This window comes from Polypterus senegalus, chromosome 1 (assembly GCF_016835505.1).
Source record: "Polypterus senegalus isolate Bchr_013 chromosome 1, ASM1683550v1, whole genome shotgun sequence".
Lineage (NCBI taxonomy): Eukaryota > Metazoa > Chordata > Cladistia > Polypteriformes > Polypteridae > Polypterus > Polypterus senegalus.
Window position 1 is genome coordinate 171,770,423 of NC_053154.1, and position 18,101 is coordinate 171,788,523.

The window sequence follows — 18,101 nt, forward strand, 5'->3', positions numbered from 1 at the left end:
AAACAAATCTTAGAAAATTCTTTGCAATTTCAATTATAGTTAGGAAAAGAAATGTTTTGTTCATTGTTCTTTTCAACTGGTCACTCAATTGTTATTTACATTATACTATTTGTAGCTGGAATTCCACAAAGGGAGAAAATGAATCACCTATCTTAAAATATTTTTATTCCAAAGCTTTCAACTCTTATCAGGAGTATCATCAGAGAAGAATGATTAGACATACAGGAATCCAAGGAAATATATAGCAAATAAGGAAGGGAGGGTAGGTGAATGATTAATAAGGTGGGGTTCAGAGGGTGTTTGTCATAAACTCTTATTTATTATTTACATGTTCTTCTTTTCAAGCCTGCATATGCTGGGTTCATGTCCAAATCTCTGTTAATTGTGTTTTCATTGGATAGCCATGATTCAGCCAGCTCTCTAGGATTTTTAGTATTAGCCTTAAATTTTACTTGCACTGAGTCCCATTTAAATGTGTGTCTGGTTGAAATTGTATGTGTATAGATCAGAGACCGTGGGTCTTACCTTTTGACAGCATTGCAATATTCCTTAATATTTGTAATGAGTGTTTATGACATTTGTCCCATGTTAACAGCTGAGCATGAATCACATGGTATGCTGTAAACCACATTTTGTGTCTCGGCTGCCGATTTCCTGCTTTTAGCATTAAAAATGACTGTGCGCAGTGTTTGTAGGCTTGTACACTATTTTGATTTTGAAGGATACCGTACATTCTGACACCCCATGATGATAAGGAAGTGTGTGCCAGGTGCATGGAGGGGGAGAGGGTGGAGTCAGATTAGTGTCAATTGTTTGTTGGGGTCTCTAGCATCTCCTATGTAATCACTGTTTGATGAATGTCTTTGGATAGCCGTTTGATGTGAACAGTTGGAAAAGATAGCATCTTTCATTCTTTTTAGTCTCCTTGGTATTACAGTAGGTGTGAACTCTTCTGAATAGAGTCTTAACACAGCTCCATTTATGTGATGATGGGTGATTACTGGCAAAGTGTCATATTTTGTCTGCATAAAACTCATAGCGATAAACACCTGTAATCAGGATGGCGTCAGTTAATTTCTTTTTCTATAGTGAACTGGATTGCATGGAATATTTCGTTGATGTGGTTTTGAAAATCGTTATGCTATGTTATTTAATATTGTATTTCATTGTATGAGTTTCAAAAATCTAGGGTCAGGTTTATAAAATGCGAGTATGTACAAAAAGTGGCTTGAAATGTGTGTAGACAGTTTTCCATACAAAAATCGGGATTTGTAAATGAAAATGAGATGGAAAAGCTGGCGTATATTTATGGTAATTCTAACCCATCAGTATGCAACATTTTAGAAAAACTGGAAAATAACAACACCCTTAATCAAGTACAGAAATGCAGCCAAACCAGCTAAATGATGGATCTCATGTATAATAATTTATATCACCAAGCTGTTATTATAATGTGCATTGACGTGACAAATATATTAAACCTCCATATGAATATGATGAATAGGTTCTACAGTATTTTAGTTCCAATTCTGTGTATTTGCACTGAAGAACATTTCTGTTTTTTCGTGAGTGTATATTGGCTACCTGTTGTTAATTCTACAGATTAGAAACCTAAGTACAGTGTGATTCACTCTGTGCATACAGAAAACTGTAAATTTCATGCTCCATGGCCTATTCACTGCCAAATGGTTTGGCACTGCATGACTTGTTTGACACTGCTTGATGACTATACAAATGGTCATATATAAAAAGATCCAGCTATTAGGCATTGATCACATATTTTTGTTCATGATGATGACTGGATTATAAACCGATCTAGACTGTCAAAAGCCATTTTGTTGGAATTATATGGTGAGCTGGACCCTGAATTAAAAAGATAAACTGCCTGAAACTGGGCTGCACTTCTTTATATCCATGTTTTAACAACAGTTGACTTTCTGGCAATAGAGGGAACTGGCCAACAGGTCAGGAATATCTCATTCAAGCTTCAGCTTCTTCATGCACACTGTGTTGGAAGCAATAAACTGACTGACAAGGCGCTTCATTCAGTTTCGGTATGGTTTGGTTGTATATGCCAGCATAAAAAGGAAACGTGTGTAGTAGTGTCTGGTTTTCTTAATGTAACTGAAGCAATTCCCAATGCTTATATTGCATTAAGAGAGAATGAAGCTGCTTTTAACTATAAGCTGTTACATTCCATTAACATACAAGTCTTCTGTGAAGCCAGGATGAGACTAACAAACATAACGGCTCAGTGGCCTTGATCAGCCCCTGATTTATTTTGATGTAAAGTAGCATTAATCAGACAACTTGCTGAAGGTGCTGTACATTATTGCTGACTGGCAGAACCATCACTGTTTCATATGGCATATACTATTCATTGTAACAGCAATCGTGTCATTAAACGTCTTGGGTAATAGTAATAGACACTAGCGCCTTATGCCTTTCTCCAGCCCTAGAGTGAAGAGAAGAGGCAATTCATTGCAAGATGCACCATAGAAACCCTTAAATGCATCAGGTGGGATTATGCTTCACCAGCCAATGATGGTCTGCAGTATTGTGACTGCATATGTTTGAGGTTCATTAGCATAGTTCAAATATCATAGTTCATACAACTCAGTGGGGTTCGAGGCACGTTCATGTATGCACATTTCCAATATGATAATTATTTATATAAGGTAAATTATGTAGAAATGTGCCTATGGTAGGTTTTAATAATTTTTTATTAAAGGTATAAATTTTTTTTTTTTTGTGGTGTATGCATTTTCCTGTTTTTTTAGCATATTTTCATGCTAAAATCCAAGCAACGTTTTATAACTAAGACCCCTGGAATTTAAGAAAATAATTATATGCATGGCACAAGAAACATATATCTGTGGCAGCTTTTGATCCATCAGTCTTTATTTTATTTATCCCTACTTTCCATGACAGTATATGTCAGCTTCTGACCAACTGCCATATATCAGTGTCCAGCACTCTTTTTCTTTCTGTCAGTAATGCTGTAGCACTGTTACACTGCAAATTGGGACACTGAGAGTCTACTGTTGTTTGATTGCAGAGATGACCATCTCAAACAGAAATGAAAGTGTTGGTAGCTCTACTTTCTAATCTACCATTCTAATATATTTTCAGAATATAGACATCGCATCGGCTCAACAGTGTCCAGCACAAAACATGCCTCCACTGCCACCAGCATCACCCTTACCACCAGCAAACAGCCTGGCATCTTTAAAGTCGAAAGCACAAAGTACATCTGCTCACATTAAAGTGGAGACACCTGCAGGTGAGACAAGAACTGCAAGGACATTTTGAGCAATAGGTATTGTAATACACTAAAAACCTAAACTAACTGATTTTGTTTAAAAAATGTAAACAAATTAATTTTATTTTTGTAAAGCTTTGTCAAATGAAAAGGGCATTCTATAGTAACAGGGGGTTTAGTAAACACTGTCACAAATTGTATTATTTCTCTTTGAGGGTAGTAAATTTATTCTCAGAAAGAAGGAAAGAAAGAGCAGACTGTACAACAAACCCAATTCTATACTTTATTTCTTATTTATTGGAAGACAGTTGGTGGTGATACTTGTATTTAGAAATTTTGGTTCTGTTGCAATTGCTGCTGAACTGATAAGCTCAATTGTTTTATTGTTTTTTTGTTTTTTTTTTGCATTTGCTTTCTTTAAGGGCAAAAATTACTTAACACGGTGCTGCCAAATTCGGACAAAGTCAAATTATTTTCTGAAATGAAGAAGTTCAAGTCTCTTAAGCATGCAGGAATCACAGCAGTGTTTTCTGGACCGGTAAGAAAATGCCACCACTCCTCTGCATTCTCTTTTTCCTTGCTTTAAGGTTTATCTCTTACTAAATTAACAAGGTGGCACTTTGGCTGCCTCACAGCATTAGGACACTTGTTTACAACCCTGGCCCTGACTCTCTGTTGCTATGTGGGTTATCCTTCCACATCCCAAAGACCTGCAGGATAGGTGAATCAGTAAATCTAAAAAGGAAACTGGCTTAATCTAGAACAATCACAATGTTCAACAAGGATGTGCAAGGCAAGATACAGTAAAGTATCTCCTTTACTGTGAAATAAGGACTAACAACTGACCTGAAGACCATATTGAAGCAAGCATACCAAGAGCTAAGAAACCTAGCAATCAAATCTATCCCATTCTAAACATGAGGAGCATTACGCGTAAACTCTTTGTGATATAGAACCACAATCTACACCCTAATGTTGAAATGACATTACATGCGTGTGGGGTCAAGCGGCTGACAACTACATATTAACTTCACATTAACTGTAAAACAAAGTTCTAAGACTTTCCTGTGGTACACTCTGCTTTGTGACGAACAAAGAGCTACATTATGACACTTCCTGACTCATTGTGAAACAAGTAAATCAAGAAACAGCAGCAAAAGTGTTTACTCGGTTGAGTGATAACTAACAGGAGGACATTAAAAACATTAAAATCAAACAACTACAATAAATCTCATTAGAGAACTTACAAAAGACCCTGAGTCTCACTGGATGTCTGAAACTTAGCTACAATCAAGTACGCTACACATCCTTGACCACCATTAACCGATAAACGTCACAAACACCTGGGGCCTCATGTATAATGCCATGCATAGAACTCACACTATAACATGGCATAAGCACAAAAGCGGAAATGTTCGTACACACAAAAAAATCCAGATGCATAAATCTGTGCGAACACCAACTTCCACGTTCTTCCGCAACATAAATCCCGGTCAGCGTGAAAAGTAACGAACGTGCACGTACCTAATGTCCCACCTCAACTCCTCCCAGAATTATGCCTATTTGAATATGCAAATCAATATAAATAGCCCTTAAGCCCAGCCTTCTCTGAAAAGACAATGGCAAAAGCATGAGGGAAAAATAGAAGAATTTCAGTGAATACCAAGTGGAGGCAAGGAAAAAACGTACTATTTGTTAGTTTAAACAGTGTTATAAACAACAAAAGGAAGTTGATCGGGAGACATAGTGTGTCAGAGAAACTTGAAAGCTCAAGTTCACAAACTCGCACAGTGCCTGAAATAAAAAAATAAGCTGTCACATATCAAAGTTGCTGTGAAAAGGCAAGTCGTTTACAGTGAGTTAATTGTACTTATAAGTACAAACAGTTCTACAAGCAGCACTTGATGGACTGATTGAGTGCATTTATAGTTCTTGAGATGAAACTGTTTCTGAACCGCAAGGTCCGTACAGGATAGGCTTTGAAGTGTTTACCGTGTGAGAGCAGTTCAATAGACAGCATGTCTGAGGCATTGTGTGCTTGATGCTGTATACCGATAATTCTCTTTCTGATCAGCTGCTGTAGATCTGTGATTCCCCACTCAGATATAGTGATATAAATACTCCGAGTGGTGCAGTGAGAGTAATATAGAAAAAGATGATCCGCTGTGGCAACCCCTAACGGGAGCAGCTGAAAGAAGAAGAAGGTGCAGTGAGAGTAACAACGCTAAAGCAGCTATGGTATTTGGAATACTTTGGCTAATTCCTGGACCATTATATTGTTACAGGTTAATTACAATCAGATGCCTTAAACTAATAAACAATATGCAGTTCGTTTCAGTGTAAATGATAAAGCCGCGTCAGGGATGTGGATCTAAAAAAGAAAGGGTAACCACACAGGAACAGTAGCACTCGGTGCCGCCAGTTTGCAAAACCAAGCGGAGAACTTGCATATGCCAGGGTTGGAGCTACTGTGAAAATGTGCTTGGCTTTATGCCAAGTTTAGGTCTTATACATCGTGATTTGAGCAGGATAAACGTTCGTATGCAACATTTTTGTGCGTACGCACCATTTATATATGGGGTCCCTGATGATTCAAATCACTGAGATTAAAAGAGTGACAAAGACAAAGCCTCGGTCTTTCATAGCAGCTAAAGACTCTTACTCTGCATGAATAAGTGTGGGTGTGAATGAGTGTGCCCTGCCATGGAGTGAGAATCTCCCCAAAGTTGGCTCCTGCTTTAACCTGGTATTCTTGGGAGATGCTGAACTGGATCGAGTGGTTTTACTAAATGGATAAATGCATGATGTATTTTAACAAGTAAAGTACACCAATGATATTACAGTTTGTCCATCCATTCATTATAAACCACCTTAATTATGTTCATGATCACAGGAGTCAAATTAATTTAAAACTTCCTATTTTTTATTTAGCAACTTTCACCATGAGGACCATTTGCATATAATTGTATAGTTCAAAACATTTTAAGATATGTATCTCTTATTGACATTAGCTTCATCAATGATTAGGCGAGGCATTGCACAATACAAATACAGTCTTAGTCTCATAAAGCAAAAGCTGTCAATCCACAATTATTTTAATGTAGCTAATTTCATGGAAAAGCATTACGGATCAAAAACATATTGGTGATAGTGTTAAAATGCAAATTACATTTATATACTAAGTTGCGTATAACATCAGTGCTTTAAAAAGAAATTTCTACAAAAATATTGCAATTTACAACACGAAAGTTAAGATATAAAGAGTTTTTCATAGCTCTTTCTTTCTCAACAGGGTGTAAAGTAAATCTGGAAACAAACCCAGAATTCAATAACCCACTAATCTCAAACCCACTAAATCAGTTCAAAGTTTGAGGGGCCCAGAGGATTTTCCAGCAGCAAATCAGAAACCACCGGACCAGGGTGTCCATCTATTGCAGGACCCTCACATACCCACACTCACACAACACCAATTTAAGAGGATCACTGGTTAGCCTAACACACACTTTTTTGGGAAGTGGGATTAAAATTGGTGGGACCTTGAGGGAATAAAATCATACAAACCCAGAAAGAATTTGTAGACTCCACATAGTCAATATGCAGATGTGATATTCAAACTCAGGATGCTAAAACTGTGAGACAAAAGTACTAACTCCTGCACCAACCTGTAGCCTTAACAATTCAATAATTCTTAAGGGAATACTATATCCCAAAAATAATTTATTTTTAATATGTTACTCATCCTATGTAGTTTGTAAAGCAGTGGCCGAAAAAAATGAATGTCATGTTATCATGGAGAAAAGTACATAACAAAGCTTCTAATAGAACATGACATAATGGTGACCAAAGCTGGATAACAGCAACAATATAAGAAACGTCCATTAAAAAAAAACTCATGTTCCTCGTGTCACATTCATGTCTAGTCATCTATTCTTTTGCTCACAACATGCAAAACACATGTTTTTTTGCTAAAATATAGAATAAACTAGCAAAATACCCGAGCTTCGCAGTGGAGAAAGTAGTGTTTTAAAGAAGTTATGAAAAAGAAAAGGAAACATTTTAAAAATAACGTAACATGATTGTCAATGTAATTGTTTTGTCACTGTTATGAGTGTTGTCATATATATATATATATACACACACACACACACATATAAACATATATACATATAAACATATCTACATATACACATATCTACACATACACATATCTATATATATATACATATACACATCTACATATATCTATACTAATAAAAGGCAAAGCCCTTACTGACTGACTGACTCACTGACTCATCACTAATTTTCCAACTTCCCGTGTAGGTAGAAGGCTGAAATTTGGCAGGCTCATTCCTTACAGTTTCCTTTCGAAATTCTACACATAATGGTCATAACTAGAAGCTATTTTTCTCCATTTACTGTAATGGAGTTGAGCTTGAAAGCTGTGGGGGGCGGAGTTTCGTGTGACATCATCACGCCTCTCACGTAATCACGCATTACGTAGAAAACTAGGAAGAGCTACAAAAAACGCTGAAGAAAACATGCATTATATAACTAAGAAGGCAGCGAAACAATTAGAAGCGAGTGAGTGACATATAAAACCATATTCATTTTACATACTGTATTATTGTTATTAATGGCCTGGGGATATGAAGCGCTGGTAACACGAAAAACTACAGATCCCATAATGCAGCGCTTCAGCTGCCTTGCCGAACACTTAACCACGTTAATCAAGTCTAGCTTATGATGCTGCAAGTTATTGCGAAGCTAGCCCACACGATGCCAAAGAGGAAAGGTGATTCTGAACATAGAGCCTTTAAAAACCGATTGGAGGCTGAGTATATGTTTACTGACATTGCCGGTAAACCCGTGTGTCTCATTTGTGGAGCTAATGTGGCTGTAATTACAGAATTTAATCTAAGACGGCACTATGAGACAAAACATCAAGATAACCTGAAAGACCTGAATGCAATGCACAAGATACAGAAAGCAGACGAGTTAAAGAAGAATCTGACACTTCAGCAGACGTTTTTACCCGTGCACAATCACAAAGTGATTTCAAGTGAAGCTGCTTTTTTTTTTAATTTTATTACACTCCATACAAAGCAATCAAGTTTTACAAAAAGAAAAATTGAGTTAAGAACAGATCCCCACCCTGAGAGAGAGAGCAAGCCAAACGCATAAAATTTAAGGCTTGTAAACATACCTAAATTAATAAATTCTCTGTGCTTTATGAACTTATTTTAAAATATTACTGATTAGATCCTGCCATGTTTTGAAAAAAGTCTGTACAGATCCTCTAACTGAGTATTTGATTTTTTCCAATTTCAAATAATATAACACATCAGTTTCCCACTGACTTAAAAGAGGAGAGTTTGGGTTCTTCCAGTTTATCAGAATAAGTCTGCGTGCCAACAGTGTAGTGAATGCAATCACAATTTGTTTGTCTTTCTCCACTTTAAACCCCTCTGGAAGAACCCCAAACACAGCTGTTAATGGGTTAGGAGGGATTGTGAGTCCAAGGCTGTCTGAAGGTAATTAAAAATTTTGTCCAGAATAATGTTAATTTGGTGCAGGCCCAGAACATGTGACCTAGTGAGGCTGGGACTTGGTTGCAACGCTCGCAGGTTGGATCATGCCCTGGAAACATTTTGAGAGTTTTAGTCGAGACAGATGTGCTCGATATATAATTTTGAGTTGTATAATTGTATGCTTTGCATATGGAGCTTGAGTGAATTCTCTGCATTGCTACTTTCCACTCCTTTTCTGATATATTAATTGAGAGATCTTTTCCCAGTGTCCTCTTGGATCTTTGAAAGGAGGGATTGTAAAATGATTTTATATATTGTAGAGATGGAGTCTAACTCCTTGAAATTGAGCAATATTTTTCCAGCATGGATGAGGGTGCAAGATGAGGAAAATCTGGAAGGTTCTGTTTAACAAAGTTCCTGATTTGAAGATAGTGAAAGAAATGTGTAGCTGGAATGTTAAATTTGGAATGTAATTGTTCATAGGATGCAAAGACGTTGTCTATATAAAGATCTCTAAGCAAGTTAATTCCAAATTTTTCCAGATATTAAAACTGCATATGTTTGTGAAGGTTGAAAGAGGTGGTTCTCTTGCAGAGGTGCCACAGATAGAAGCTTCTCCGTCTTAAAATGCTTTCTACATTGGTTCCAGATTCTAAGTGAGTGGAGCACAATTGGGTTATTAGTGTATCTGCCGATAACGTGTGTTTATTGGAGCACAGAGCAAGGAATACAAAGAAGTACTGCAGGATTTTACTTCTATTGCGGTCCAAGCCTGTGTATGTTCTTCTATTTGTGTCCAGGTTCTTATCGCCTGTATATTTGCTGCCCAGTAATAAAACTGGAAGTTAGGTAGAGCCATGCCACCTTCTGCCTTTTGTCTTTGTAGGGTCGCTCTTTTGATGCGTGGATGTTTTGAATTCCAAATAAATGAGGTTATTGTTGAATCTAATTGCTTAAAGAATGATTTATTAATGTATATTGGGATGTTTTGAAATAAAAAGGAGCTTAGGAAGAATATTCATCTTAACAGTGTTAATTCTTCCAGCTAGTGTGAGATGAAGGGTTGACCATCTATGCAAGTCTTGTTTAATTTTTTCCATGCAGACGCAAATTTTGTTGATAAAGAGCTTTATGTTTACTTGTGATGTTTACCCGAGGTATTTAAACTGTTCTGCAATGATAAAAGGTAGGGTGTCTAATCTAATATTATATGCTTGAGAATTCACTGGAAAGAGTACACTTTTATTCAGATTAATTCTGAGACCAGAGATCTTTTGAAATTCTGTGAGTGCTGCTAAGACTGCAGGCACAGAATTTTCTGGGTCCGATATATACAGTACCATGTCATCTGCATATAATGAGATTTTCTGTTCCAGTCCTTCTCTGCTAATCCCCTTTATCTGATCAGTATTTCGACAATGTATTGCCAGTGGTTCAATGGCAATGCAAACAGCAGTGGTGACAAGGGCATCCTTGTCTAGTGCCACGCTCTAGTTTAAAGTAGTCTGAGCAAATGTTATTGATGCAAACTGAAGCTTCTGGGTTAGTATACAGTAATTTAATCCATGCACAAATGTTCGGGCCAAACCCAAACTTCTCCAATGTAGTAAAAAGGTATTTCCATTCAATCATGTCGAATGCTTTTTCTGCATCCAATGATAATAATATTTCTGGGGTGTTTGATTTAGTTGGTGAGTATATTACATTAAACAGGCGTCAAGATTTGAAGATAAGTGTGGCCCCTAATAAATCCAGTTTGGTCTTGTGATATTACGAGGGAGCACTTTCTCCATCCTTCTAGCTATGATTTTAGAGAGTATTTTAACGTCGTTATTCAGAAGTGAAATTGGTCTGTATGATGCACATTGTAATAAGTCCTTATTTTGTTTTGGAAAGACAGTGATTAGTGCTTGGCGAAAGGTTTGTGGAAGAGATTGGTTATCTCTGGGTTCTGTAAATGTTGCTAATAGGAGGGAGCTAGCTGAGCGGAGAATTTCTTGTAAAACTCTGCAGGGTAGCCATCAGGGCCTGCTGCTTTTCCACCTTGGAGTGACTTTATAGCATCTAGTAATTCTGATAATGCCAGAGGTTTATCAAGTTCCTCCACACTAAAGCGTCTATTTGTGGTATCTGTAATGTATCCAGAAATGCATTAGATTGTGTATTGTCTTCTTTAAACTCAGTAGTATATAGGGATTTATAGTAGTCTCTGAAAGTGTGCATTATATTTTTGTGTTCGATGATTTTATCTCCATTCGTGTTAGTAATTACCGAGATTGCATTGCGCACTTCTTGCTTGTGAATTTGTTGAGCTAAAAGCTTATTAGCTTTCTCCATGTTCATAGTAATGATGTCTGGATTTGTAAATTAGTTGTTCAGTTTCTTTAGTTGTCAAGAGGTTTAATTCTGAATGTAGAGCCTGCCTCCTCCTATGTAGAGTCTCGCTTGGTAGTCTGGCATGTTCTTCATCTATTTTAGTAATTTCGCTTTTTATCTCTGCTACTTTCTTGGCTTCGGATTTATTTCTGTGGGAAAGATATGAGATAATCTGTCCTCTTAAGAAGGCCTTAAGAGTTTCCCAGAGTATTCCTGCAGAGATCTCGGGGGATGTATTTGTCTCTAGAAAGAATTTGATTTGTTTGGATATAAATTCAGTACAATTCTCGTCAGCTAATAGAAGCGGTTGAGGCCATCTGCGGGTGAGTGTATGGGGCTTAGTAATTTTAGCTCCAAGATCATAGGTGCATGGTCAGAAATAACAATAGCATCGTATTTGCAAGATTTAATCTTAGGCAAGAAGTTATTGTCTATAAAGAAGTAATCAATCCTTGAGTAGCAATGATGTACTGGTGAGTAGAAAGAATATGTTCTTGAATTTGGGTTTAAAAACCTCCAGGGATCTGATAAGTTGTGATCAGTTATAAACTTTGTAATTATCTTTGCAGTGTTAGAACTGTTCCTCCTGTGGAGGAAGTCCTATCTAAAAGTGGATTTAAAACACAATTAAAGTCCCCAGCCATTATAACTTTATGAGTGTTCAGATTGGGAATGGATGCAAATAAATTTTGTATAAATTCCTTATCATCAACATTAGGTGCATAAACATTTATCAAAATCATTTTACAGTTAGATAAGTCTCCCATGGCCATTACATATCTCCCTTCAGGATCCAATACTACATCTGATGCTACAAATGGTACTGTTCTATGTATGAGAATTCCCACCCTCTAGTTTTCTTTGTAAAACTAGAATGGAACATTTGGCCAGTCCAGTCTTTTGCAGCCGGAACTGATCCTTGCTTAGTAAGTGGGTTTCCTGTAAAAATACTATTTTAGCATTTAGACCTGTTAGGTGAGAGTACTTTCTTTCTCTTTAATTCGTGATTCAGGCCTTTAACATTCCAGCTTACGGTTAACTGTCCCATCATGGAGACACTGATTCTGAGTTTTTGATGTCATTTTATAGTCTTAACTGGAAGTGAGACATTTTGGTCTTAATTTCCTATTTCCCCAGAGTTGTTGCCATGCAGCTTATTATTACGTTGGTAGTTATAATTATAAAGATTGAGAGGATAGATTAGGTATAGATCAAGCCTGCTCTCTTTCTCTCCCCTTAACCCCCACCCTCCCTTTTGCCTCCCCAAGTGAGGCTAAAACCCACTTCACATAGTCCCAGTCCTCTGACATACCCAGAGACAGAGCACGTCCAAAGCAAAACAAGCCCCATGCAGCGGCGCTTTAGGGTTAAAAGATAGAGATATCTGTTACCAATATAGTCTTTAAAAGAAAAAAAAAAAAAAAAGAATTTTGCACTTAAAATATATATATAGTCTTCAGCAATTTTAGTGCATTAAGATGATACACCCAGATAATAAACCCGGGATGGTGTTAAAATGTGTCCAGAATAAGCATAACAAGTCTTAATGCAGTAATAGCAATAACAATAAACCAAGGGTATGATATTGAACAGTCTCGTTTAGGGTAAGATAAAATAATTAGAAAAGAAAAAAAAAAAAGATAATTAAGCACAATAAAACATAAACAGATAGCCCTAGTAATACTAAGTAATAATGAGAATATATTCTGATAAAACCCGTATTTTAAAACAAATAGATCAGACAGTAGATTGTTAATCATTGCTATATCATTAACGCCATGACTCACTATTATGTATCAGAATAGTCCGGGATCAGCTTTCTTAATTCTTTTCTGCTTCTTCCTTGCTAGCAAGACATAGAATTGACCCTGCCATTCCACTTTCAGTTTTGCCGGATACAAGAGGCTGTATTTGACGCTGGCTTGCCGTAACCGCTGTTTAATGTTATAGAAGGCTGCGCTTTAGTAGCTGTTGCTGGAGAGAAGTCAGGGAAGATACGAATGTGGTTATTTTCATATGTAATATCTTCCTTTTTTCTGAGGAGTGCCATCACCTCTAGCTTAAATGCTAATCGTTCAAAACGAACTATAAAAGATCTTGGTCGGGTCTAACGGTGTTTGATCCAGCGCTGTAAGCGCTGCTATCTCAGATTCTGCTTTAAAGTCCTCCCGATTATTTTAGAAAAAGTTCAGCTGCGAATTTCACAGGGTTTGAACTTTCTCGATTCTCAGGCAGACCTTCAATTCTGACATTATACCTTCTACTCCCATCTTCCAAAGCAGCCAGTCTGTCTCCGAGTTTTTTGCATTCGGAGCTGACATTAACTGCTTTTCCTCGGCACTGGCAGCTGCCTTTTCGGCCATTTCAATCCGATACGTGAATGTCTCCTTGAGATCCTCCAATTGATCAGTAAGCGTGCTCAGTTTGACCTGAATGCGCTCTTCAATTTTACCCAGCACCTGTCGCTCAAGTTGCACCTCTTGACGCAGCCTTTCCATCTCCTGTTTCAAATCCTGTTTCAGATTCTCAAGTGCCTTTGCCGTTGCTTTCTCATTAGCCTTCTCGCTTTTCTTTATATCTTGCGTGAGCTCAGCGAGCAGCACCTTCAGTTCAGATAGTTCAATTGTGCTTTTTTGTACCGAAGATGAAGCAGCAGGCTCTGCTGAAGCCGGTGTCCCTGCTGCTCCCGGCTTGCGTGTTGCGTAATTGAAGCCGCGGACTTCAAGGCCCTTTCCAGCTTCAGGTGATCTTCTCCGATCGGCGAGCTATCCAGATCTGCACTCACGATTGCACCCTCGCTCCACCTTTTCGCTCTCGGCCGGCGACGATGTAGCGGACCGTGGTCCCGAGGAGTCTGTACTTTCGCCCATCTGATCCAGGTCTGTCTCTGAGAGGCCGTATCTCGAGCTAGGGCTTGCTGACCGTAGCTTGGATGTAGCTTTAGTCTTCGATTCTTTCGGCCCCCCCTTCTTGTTGGCCATGTTTATATGTGCTTACATATACTGTAGCAGTCCCTCTCAGGTTGAATAAATACAAGATATCTCAGGATAATAAGCAAATAATATGAAAAATAACACCGCTGCTAGTGGAGCTCCACTTCAGAGGTCCATCTCTCGCATCGGACGAGATCAAAACTCTTGCTCTCTTGTGTGATGTTGCGATGTCCACGGTTTTATTTAATGTTAGCTAAGATCCGGCACTTAAATGTTTCTCGCTACAGCAATTTTAACTCCATTACAAAGTGATCCAAAGTCTCGTTTATACCTCGTGTCTTGTAACTTGTATCTCGCGAATAAAGTATTCGGCGTTTTTCTTCAGCGCTCTTTGGGAGCTCTTCCTTCTTTTCTACGTACTGCGGTCACAGTCAGTTCACGTGATTACATGGGAGGCGTGATGATGTCACATGCAGCTCCGCCCCCCACGGCCATCAAGCTAACGTCCATTACAGTATATGGAGAAAAACAGGTTCCAGTTATGACCATTACGCGTAGAATTTCAAAATGAAACCTGCCCAACTTTTGTAAGTAAGCTGTAAGGAATGAGCCTGCCAAATTTCAGCCTTCTACCTACACGGGAAGTTGGAGAATTAGTGATGAGTGAGTGAGTGAGTCAGTGAGTGAGTGAATGAGTGAGTGAGTGAGTCAGTGAGGGCTTTGCCTTTTATTGCCTTTTATTAGTATAGATAACTCCAAAAAATGAAAGTAGTCCAAAAACGTGAAGCCCCTTTACACAGAGTTGCACTTTTGAATTAAGAACAGAATTCTTGAACAATGAATGGAGAGGCGGGGTGTTCAAATTAAAAGTACAACACTAGTACCATTACATATTTTTATTGATGTTTTTAATATTCTTTGCTGTTATCCAGACATAACAAAGTTTCACCCAATGATTTATCAGAAACTTTGTTAGGTTCTTTCTCCACAAAAACATGAGATAAAATTTTTTTCACAGACTATAAGCTATGTTGGGTAAGTAGCATAAAAATAATATTTTTGGGTGGAGTTTTCCTTTAACTCATTTGTATTATGTTGAGCCTGTCAGTCAGAAGTATCCCAAACTAAATATGCCAAAAACTAATAACACAAAGTAATTAAATTACATAGTTTATATAGTATACTTTCATAATGAGTGCTAACTTAAAACACATAGCAGAACAAATATAAGAAACTTAAAATATGAATAAACACTTTGGTCTGGGTGGCAGTGTAAATTCAACAGATTACCATTAGAGGGTTTTTACACTGTGGCTGCTGATGTGCTCATGCAGTAAATGCTGATTATTTTGCAACATTGCAGTCAACCAACTGAGGCAGCCCTGAAGCATCAGAATGTTTGTAATAATATTATACAGATTTCTATGTCTTGATTTCCCTAGTTAGTGTTCAATGCACTTGCATAAAATTCACTTCTTGTCTTGTTATTCTTTATGGCATTTAGAGCTTTTGTCAAGGTGCCTTTATTATTTAGTGTTTGTCTATATAACAAGAATTGAAATAAACATTATTTCAGTGAGATACTGGATTAAGTATATTTAATAAAGGATGAATGGATATGTCTGTGAATACATGTGTATGGTTTAAGGAGGCAGTTTTATCTATTGCTATATCTAAAATGTTTTCTTCTGTTGCTTGCCTTTATAGAAGCAAGAGACCAAATCATCTGCAATGGTGACTCTGCCCACAGAGGAAGTCAGCGTGGTGGACATTGATTCACTTGTCCCCACTCATGATGAGAAAGGGCTCCCCATTGCAGAGTGGAAGCGCCAAGTGATGGTGAGACAGCTGCAGGCCAGGCTGCAGGATGAGGAGGAGCAAAGAAGAAAGGTAAATTATTGATTGGCTCGCAGATTGCACTCTCCCCTTCTGTTGTGTCTATTAATTTCATAATGACACAAGGAATTTTACACCTCATCTAAAATGAGAATGTCAGGGAGTCCATTAAAATTCATAGGGATAAGGAAAGATTGCAACAGGACTACTTGATACTCTGTGAAAACAATATTAAGTCTAAGGTTCTCCTCAATTCTGGAAAAAATCATTAGTTTAGACCATCAAAACAATAGAAAATCAATTTGAAAAGAAGTGCTCCTTTGTATTAATTTAAAGATAATTACTCATCACTCTGTACTCTGTTGATTCCTTCCTCAATTCATTCTGGTCCTTAAACCTGTACTGGATTAACTGCGTTTAGAAAATCCATGACTGGACAGATAAATATTTATACTGTAGAAATTAAAAAAGGAAGAGGTGAGTTATTTATTTTCTGTATTTTGGTTATTTACTTTATTTATGGTTATTAATTGTGCTCAGGCTAATTGGTGGTTCTATGTACTTGTGGCTAGGAGTATTGTATATATGTGCAGGGCCCCCGTGATTCCCATGAATTCTTTTCTTTTGCTGCCAGCTTCAATTTTTTACTCCCTTAGTCTTTTAACAGGAAAAAGTGGAATTCATTCTGTTGATTATGTATGGTTTTCAGTTTCACTGAAAACCCTAAACCATGTATTTATTCACACGTAATGTTGACATTTATAGTTACTGTGAAATACAGCAGAGAGCAGTCACTGCTAATTTTTATTTTGCTTCTGCACTATCAGTTTGACAAACTGATTTGTAGCCTCTCCTTTTCTTCAAATTGACAGTATCTTGAAACAGAACACCAAATATTAACATAGAACTGAAAATTAAATCTAAAAATTAAACAGACACTTGACGCAATTTGTTATGCCAGAATCCATCCAATATGTTTCTTGCTCCACCTCCTCAATAACATCCCTCAAAGAACTTGGGCTGTGATCTACTAGTGGGCTTGCTGGTCATGTACACTTTGGCAGTTGATGTTTTGTTCTTGTTTTGCTACTCTAAATCAGATTTGTTTACTTGCTTGTGTTTCAGTAATTTTTTTTTTCATTCATATTTTAGCCCCTAAAAGTTTTTGGTGCAATCGCATATAATACAAGAAGAAAATACAGCAATAGTTACTGTATGTTGGTCTGTCTCTCTGTCTGTTGGCTTACATTAAACAACTCCCCGCGTGGGTTGGTTGAAATTTGGCACATTTAATTCTTTACAGAAATTTGTCGAGACAACTCAATATTCAAAATTTCACAGTGAAAAGCATTCTATCTTAAAACAGAGAAACATTCTGTGTGACTACAAATTTGTTTATTGGTTCAAATCACTATATGCACATGGTAGTGCTGATGTGACTTTTGTATAATGTTGAAAATGTCCAAGTAAAAGAAGTGTAAGTTGTAGCGTACAGATAGCTCTACAGCTGAACATTGTTATGTACCTTTATGTTTTCCTTTTAGTTCTTATACATTTCCCTCCATTGAGGAAACCCGATCTAAATGGATCTTTGTTTTTCTGGAGAGAGAGCTTTATGGTTAGCCCCCATACCTGAGTTTGTAGCCAGTATTTTAAAAAAGAGGATTTTTGTGAGCCATGGTCTGAGACAGGGCAGCAATTGTTGAAGGAGTGAGTGATTCCTGCTTTCCACTGTCAAGACTGGGAGTTTGGGAGAGGAGAAAGCGACTGACAGAGGATGACACATTGAGTGAGGAGGAGGATGATAAAATCTTCAAGGACCACAATTATGCTTCTGCTCTGGATCCAACAGTTATCAAACTAGCACTTGATGAAAACATGTATCTCAGGAGATTCTCCAGCATGGTAAACAAATTGAGACCCTTACAATGAAGCAGTGGTTTGGCATTAAACCGTTTTGCTGGGTCAGACAGAGACATTCGCTTTTTTACAAGGTAAGATGTCCAGCAGATTCATGTTATTATGTATTAAGCTGACATACATGTTCAGCTCTCCCTGAATAAAGTTTAATGACTAATTATTGAAATTCTTTTTTTTTTTAAAGATGCCTAATGCAGTCACATATTTGTCCCATGTAAGGTCATAGTAGACACAAGTTTTTTATTG

The 18,101-nt window shown here is 37.5% G+C and overlaps 1 protein-coding gene and 1 long non-coding RNA gene across 3 annotated transcripts in view; one reads left to right on the plus strand and one right to left on the minus strand.

The window, feature by feature from the left end:
* LOC120535275 (espin-like protein) overlaps positions 1-18,101 on the plus strand; it is a 128,128-nt gene that overhangs the window by 100,037 nt on the left and 9,990 nt on the right. The window contains exons 7-9 of the mRNA XM_039763007.1: positions 3,133-3,283; positions 3,685-3,800; positions 15,807-15,989. Of these exons, the coding sequence (XP_039618941.1) occupies positions 3,133-3,283; positions 3,685-3,800; positions 15,807-15,989 (450 nt within the window). The remainder of the gene's footprint in view (positions 1-3,132; positions 3,284-3,684; positions 3,801-15,806; positions 15,990-18,101) is intronic.
* The window catches only part of LOC120535282, a 40,419-nt gene that overhangs the window by 7,566 nt on the left and 14,752 nt on the right, over positions 1-18,101 (minus strand). The gene's annotated exons all lie outside the window — the stretch shown is intronic.